The 6,728-nt window shown below is 55.3% G+C and overlaps 1 protein-coding gene across 1 annotated transcript; it reads right to left on the bottom strand.

Moving 5' to 3' along the window:
- Nucleotides 1-652: 652 nt before the first annotated feature.
- IRX4 (iroquois homeobox 4) lies at nucleotides 653-5,954 on the bottom strand. Its single transcript, XM_064659448.1, has 5 exons — nucleotides 5,286-5,954; nucleotides 4,094-4,345; nucleotides 3,427-3,533; nucleotides 2,175-2,497; nucleotides 653-1,984 (listed from the first exon to the last, which is right to left on the bottom strand). Exons 1-5 carry the CDS (start codon nucleotides 5,328-5,330, stop codon nucleotides 1,227-1,229), a joined length of 1,485 nt encoding a protein of 494 aa, XP_064515518.1. The 5' UTR covers nucleotides 5,331-5,954; the 3' UTR covers nucleotides 653-1,226.
- Nucleotides 5,955-6,728: the final 774 nt, after the last annotated feature.

The raw sequence follows: 6,728 nt of genomic DNA, 5'->3' as shown, positions 1-6,728 counted from the left end.
TTCCAGCAGTTCTCCCTCTCTCCCGGTCCAGGGATCAGTAAAGTTTGTTCCCGTTCCGGGGAAGGAAATGAAATCTTTTAAGCGCCTGTTATCTAAGTGGTAAATTGGCTGAGAGTGCTCCTGAATCACACGTCGAGAGCGCTCTTCCTCCCTCTCTCTTTTTGTTGGCTGCACTCTATTTAATGTCAAAACGGTAAAGCATCTGTACTGAAGTGCTGAAATATTCATGGCGGATCAGCGATTCTCCGCACTGGCAGAAGAGCTGGAAAGCTAAAGCGGTTCTTTAAAAGATCAAATTTTCCGTGTGAATCAATTGCTCCGCGCACGGCGGAGGAGACGCCGCGGCAGAGCCCGGCCCTTAGGGGCCCACTCCCGCCCGCTCGCAGCTCGGGAAGGAGGGGAGGGGGGCAGCGGGGGTGCTCCCGCCCCGTCGGGCCCCCGCTGCCGGCCCGAGCGGCGGCTGGGGCCCGGCGCTGTCCCGCGGAGGCGCGGTACGGCGAGGGGCGCAGCCCAGCATCCCTCCTGCGCGCAGCATCCCTCCCGCGGGTCCGTCCTCAATCCCGCGGCAGCGCTGCGCTGAGCCTCTCTTCCCCTTTCCCGGCAGCCTGTTGACAGTCCTTGGAATTACCGGGACAGGCTCCAAAGGGGAATTTTGAACATAAAAGTTGTTTGTTGCCCAATGCAAAACGCCACCACTTGTGTTACCTCTGAAACAGACAATTTATTGGAGTGAGCATACCTTTTAACATATTCCTTTTTTTATCAAGATAAATTTGTGCAGTAGGTGTAAACTTAGTAGAAGTGCTGTTTGTGAATTATATGCTAACAGGGAAATCAGGAGGAAAAACTCTCGAAAAGTCTTTATAACTAATATCGGCATGCCTTAAATTAAATCTGAATTAAAATTTCCCGTTTGTAAACTTTCAGATGTAAACTTTATAAGTAGGTCTACGCTATAGTACGTGCTTTTTGGACATGGAAATTAAATAACTTTCACGACATTGATCCCTTAAAGTCGCAGCCAGGAGAAAATCTTCAGAATTGCAATGAGCAAAGTCTGTTCGCTGAACTGAGCAAACTGAACTTTAAATCCTCGTTTCTGTTGTTTGTTTAAAAAAAAAGGAAGAAGAAAAAGTTTTATATTTAAATTTAAATTCTTGCAAGTCTCTTTTCAGTGTAGATGACTCTTCAAGCGTTAGAAAGTCCTTCGCCCCTCGGCGGGCTTGTTAGGAACAAAACATTTTGCTTCCTGATTTGGGAAACGCCAGAAACTCTTTGTTTGAGTCATGATGGGCCAGGTTTGAGAGCTGCCCCTTGAGCACATTGGCGCCGTTCCCCACCGCGCGTCCCAGGGCGCCCGTTTCCAGAATGGCTCCTTTGGTGGTAGCCCAGGAAACTGTCGTGTTGCTCAGGGCTTGGTTCAAAGTACTGTGCCTGAACAGGGGGTCGTGAAACACCCCGTCCACCCAGTTCCTGAGGTTGGTGACCGGCGAATCCTGGTGTCTGTCGATGACGCTGACTGAGGCGGGAGCGGCGGCGGCGGCCGAGCCCCCGGGCCGTTTCAGCATGCAGGAGGGGTACTCGGCCTGGTTGAGGGAGGTGGCGGTGTGCGCCAGGGACCAAATCCGGGGCTTCGCCTCCAGCAGCTGCTGCCCCTGCTGGAAGCATATCTTGGACTCGCAGCCGCGCTGCCGGGCGCCCAGCGGGTCGGGGCCGCACTCCTCCGCCGCCGTCTTCAGGCAGCTCCGCGCCCGCTCTGCCGCCGCCGCCACCTCCTCCTCCTCGTCCCCGGCGGCGGCCGGAGGCGGCATCTTGGCAGGAGGCTCGGCGGCCCTCGGTGGGTGGCTGCCGGGGTGCGGGAGCGGGTGCGGGAGCGGGTGCGGGAAAGGCCGCCTCAGCTCGCACTCCGAGCTCTCCGACTCGGCGGCGTCCAAGTCCTCCAGGTCGCTGAGCTCCAGCTCCTTCTCCTCCTTGCCCGTGGGCTCTGCGGGGCGGGGGCGGGGGAAAGGACAGCAAAAACAAGACACACGGTCACTGTCGGCGCCGCGCTGCCCCGCGGCCGCCCCCACGAGCGAGGCCCGCGGCCGCCCCCACCAGCGAGGCCCGCCCCGGGGGCGAGCTGCCGGCCGAGCCCCCGCGGCCGAACCGCTAAGTGACTGGTTTTAGCAGGGTACCCTCGGCTTTCCCGCTCTTCATCGCCTCTTCCTGCGAACCCTCCTCCTCCTCCTCCTCCTCTTCCTCGTAGGGCCGCTTCTCGTCAGAGCACTTGTTCCGCGGGGGCCAGGTCATCTTGTTCTCCTTCTTGAGCCGCCGGCGGGCGTTGGCGAACCAGGTGGACACCTGGGTGAGGGTCATCTTGGTGATGATGGCCAGCATGATCTTCTCGCCCTTGGTGGGGTAGGGGTTCTTGCGGTGCTCCTGCAGCCAGGCCTTCAGTGTGCTGGTCGTCTCCCGGGTGGCGTTTTTTCTCCGCGTTCCGCCGTCCATCGTCCCGTACCTGCGGGCACAGGGTAGCCCCCACGGTGTGACACCGCGCCCTCACCCCCCGCGGACCTGCCCGACGCTGGATCCCAAGGCCCCGACCCCCGGTCGCTTGTCTGCTAGACCGGAGAGGGGGGAGATGGATGAAGATGAAGACAGCTCAGTTTTAAGGAGGGTGAGGATAGCTCAGCTTTACGAGGGGGACCTCGAGAATTCGGAACGAGGAAGGAAAGCAAGAAGGAAGGGTTCAGCTAGCAGCAGCACCGGGCAATGCAAATTCCCGCTGTGCCTTGGCGGTGGTGGCAGAAAGAGGGAAGGAATCGCCTGCTTTTATTTGCGGTAAAGTCAATGTCAACATTTCGGGCAGCAGGGAAATCCTAGCAGCTTGCAAACTCACAGAAATACCACTTTCCTGTCCTTTGATTAGTCCTCCCCAAACAGAATTCATCTAGGTGACCCCAGGGTGTAAGTGTTAATAGAAATATATTTCCTCTTACTCCTTTTATTTGTAATCTCCTCTACCCTTTTGTTCCTGAAATTGTAGGAACGTAACGCAGATGACACTGGGCTGCGACTGAATATTTAATGCACATCCTCCAGGAAAGGTCACCGGCGCCCAATGGGCCTCCGAGCTGGAAACGGTGTGTAAGTGGCTTTGCGCTGGTTTAAAACTAATAAACATACACCGGATGCCCAAGCCTGACTCCGCACAGGAAAAGATAATTACCACCCCAGTGGAGAAGGCTCGCCCCCCTCTCTGCCGCCCTCCCGGGGAGGCGGAGGACCCCGTGTCGGTGTGGGAAAGGGGAGGCGACGTGTCTGGGGCCGGGAGATGCTGAGCGGCGAGGAGGCAGGTTGGCGGGGCGGGCGGGAACGGGATGTCGGGGAGGGGACGGAGGAGGAGGGAGGGCAGGGAGCGGGACCGGGAGGGGTGTGAATGCTTACCTGTCGTACTGGTACTGGCTGAGGGTGTGATCGTAGGGATAGTAGGCAGTCGCCGGCGCGATTCCCGCATGCGCAGACCCGCTCCCGTCCTTCGCATCCAAACTGTTCTGCAGGAGACACCGCGCCGCCGCCCTCAGCCCCCACCGCCGGGAGAGCCCAGGACCCCGCCCCGGCTCCCCCGCCCGGGTCCCGAAGGGGCGCGACGGACCTTCCCGGAGGCCCCTCGGCCGCGGCAGCCAGCGAGATCAATAGAGACATTAACTCGCGCTGTTACGGTGCAGGGGGGGGGGAAAAAAAAGAAAAAAAGAAAGAAAAAAGGCTGTCTGGGAAGAGAGCATCATTCTTTGCGAGCCTGGGTCTGAGTCGCCCTAAACTGCCCGCCCCGCCGGGCCCTCCGCACTCGGCCGCCAGCTCGTCAGGCGCGACTTTTAATTGCGTTACCGTGAGGACGGAGCCGCCGGGCTGGAACAGCTGCGGACCGCGGCGCTGGACGCGAACGCGGGGAGCGGCACGGCGGAGCGGGGGTTCGCAGGAGAAGCGCCCGGGGCTATCCCCGCCCGCGGAGGGGTCCCGCCGACCAGCCTTGGCCCCTGGGGGCTCGAGGGTTGGGAGGGGGGTCGGGGCTGGCGGGCGGGAGCATCCATGCCCCGCGGCGGCGGGCGCTTACCAAGGAGTAGAAGGCGGGAGCCTCGGTGCCGTAGGTCACGTAGTTTCCATAGCCCTGGGGCCCGGCGTAGGGCCCGCCGTAGACCCCCAGGGCGGCGGCGGAGTTGAGCTCGTGGCGCGCGGTGGCGAGCAGGCGGCTCTCGTACACCGGGCAGTACACAGGGGTCTGGGCGGAGGCGGCCGCCCCTGTCTCAGCCAGGGTCCGGCCGCTGGACTCGCAGCACGTCGTCAGGGAGTTGGTGCTCATCAGGAACTGGAGGGAAAGAGAGCGGAGCTGAGCGCGGGGGGGAACTTCCTGAAGTGTAACCAAGTTTGGGTTCGGTTGTTTTTTTGCTGTGTGGTTTTGGTGAGTTTTTTGTTTGGTTTTCCTTTTTTTTTTTTTTTTTTTTTTTTTTTAATCAGGTCCCAGCTTTGGGGTGTCCCCCGTCCTCCTCCCTCCCTTTCCATATTTTACTTCAATCGTGATAGAAACTCTGGAGAAACGCAGAAGTGCAAGTATTTTATCAGTTTTTTTTTTTAAAAAAAGACCCCACAACAACAACAACAACAACCAAACGCCTCGTGACTGTGGGCATTTAATCCTCTGTAATGCATTCCTCCGGCCCTCTGCATTTAAAAACTAACTTTTCTGGGATGTTCTCAGAAGACTGAGGTTTACACCGGTTTCCTCCTCTTGCAGCACAATGCTTCCCATCTGCGTTTTTAAACCTTTTTTTCGAAGTCACTCATGCATATTTATTTTGACTGCAGATTTGTAGCAGCCACGCACGCATCTGCTATTAACCTGATGGCTTAGAATATCTCATTCTGTTTGTACCGGCCGGACCTCCCTACGTCCATGTTTGATTGGTAAACTGTGAATTTAATCATGAAAGAGGAAAAAAAAAACGAGAGAGGAGAGAGGGAGAGGGTGGGGGTTGGGGGATGTCTAGCCCCCTTTCTCACCTCCCTCATCTCTGTAATCCTCCCTCACGAGTCATTATCACCCCCAAACACCCTAATACAGCGTGTTCCTTCCCATTTTAAAATCGGTGCGCGACACAGAACTTGGGCATCCTGGAAAGCTGCGAAGCGAGCAGCCGCTCTGCCGCTGCCGCATGCGGGAGAGGATCGCTGCCGCCCTCAGCCCGGACGGAAGGCATCGATAAAGACTGAAATGCAGTCAATTAACGTTGGTAGGCAAAAAGTCTTACCTGGGGTGCAGAGGAGTAAGGGTAGCCAAACTGAGGATAGGACATGGTACAGAGGCTCCCAGTTATCTAGAAACAAGGCGAGACGTCTGATCTGCACGCTATTGCAGCCTGGCTCTGCTCTGTTGTACCAATTGATTGGTAACCACAGGTCCCTAGATGCTTATAGGACGAAGCAGAAAAGCACATTTACTTTATTTACATGAAATCTTAAACTTCCCCCCCCCCCTTTTAAATATATACAGTGATTTTAGCGCCTTTCTTACTACGAAACAGAAATAATTGTTACATTGGCTCCAAGGCTGGCATATGTGATGGTAGAAATACATACTTTGCACCCATGGAAAAAAAGAAACGTGATACAAACACATCAGTTCACAAGCACGTTGTGTTAAAAGAGTCAAACCTCTGACGTCACGCAAAACCTATTCAAATTAACCTGCCTGTAAGTTTAACACTCATTTTCGGGAACCTTTCCCCTGGCGTGGAAAATTGACTCTCCAATATCGCTTTCAGAGTGTCTAATAGGGGTGAAAGTTTGGGAAGCTCTCTGGCAGCGGCAACGCCTGCTTGCAATATTTATATATATTTCTGCGGGCAAGGGAAGGAAATGAATGTTTTTAATCTGAAGGATCAATGTTGTATCAGCTAAGATTTTCCCTCACCCTCCTTAGTCACTGAAAGCACTTTTAATTAGAAATTAATTAATGAGCAGCTGCTTCTTCCCACCCCACAGTAATAATTAGTCTCAATTACAAACAAGACATATGAAGGGACACACGACTGAGTCTTCATTTAAGATTTAATCAACAGTTAAAATTAGCACTAACGCTGACAATAAAGCACATGATAAGCAATCTCGCTTTTCTTTTCCGCTTTTATTCCAGACGTGTGATTACAGGTAGAAAACCTTACAAGCATCTTTCGGGTAATAATGGAAAAGATGTGACTTTTCACGTTAAAATGACTTTGATCCCATCTCAAAACTCCAACATCCCCTTCTACCCAAACCATCCTACTGCTGCCATCAGCCTCCCTACACTCTGGGGAACTGGGACGCCCCCCACACACGAGTAGGCAGCATCCCCTTCTGCTTCACCCTCGGAGGGAGCAGGAATGGGCCGTCAGGGGAAGATGCTGGCAGCCCCAGCATCTCCTCCCCGACGGCCGATGCCACCGAAGCAGGGCGAGCAGGCAGTCCCCGGGAGGATGGCAGAAGGAGAGGAGTCAGCTCCGAGGCTGAAGCTGGGCTGCTGGTGCAGTTGAACGCTGCTCTGTGGTGTGCAGACTTGCTCAGAGAGATTCCTGGGTTCAGACATGTGAATAGCCCCAGGGTCACACTCTAATTAATGATGATGTTCTCTTCTTCTCCCCAGCTGGAAGACTGCCTCCCAGAAACGAATCTGCCCACACTGACAGCTCGATTGAGGGTGATTGATGACTATC

The sequence above is a fragment of the Pseudopipra pipra genome, chromosome 1, assembly GCF_036250125.1.
Source record: "Pseudopipra pipra isolate bDixPip1 chromosome 1, bDixPip1.hap1, whole genome shotgun sequence".
Classification (NCBI taxonomy): domain Eukaryota; kingdom Metazoa; phylum Chordata; class Aves; order Passeriformes; family Pipridae; genus Pseudopipra; species Pseudopipra pipra.
This window is presented reverse-complemented; position numbering and strand designations above follow the sequence as displayed.

Bases quoted from the DNA above. Each gene is read 5' to 3' on its own strand.
- IRX4 (XM_064659448.1), bottom strand. From the start codon at position 5,330: ATGTCCTATCCTCAGTTTGGCTACCCTTACTCCTCTGCACCCCAG. The intron at 4,346-5,285 runs GTAAGACTTTTT...CTTTCCCTCCAG, and splicing joins CTTACTCCTCTGCACCCCAG to TTCCTGATGAGCACCAACTC. The intron at 1,985-2,174 runs GTACCCTGCTAA...CCCGCCCCGCAG, and splicing joins GAAGAGCGGGAAAGCCGAGG to AGCCCACGGGCAAGGAGGAG.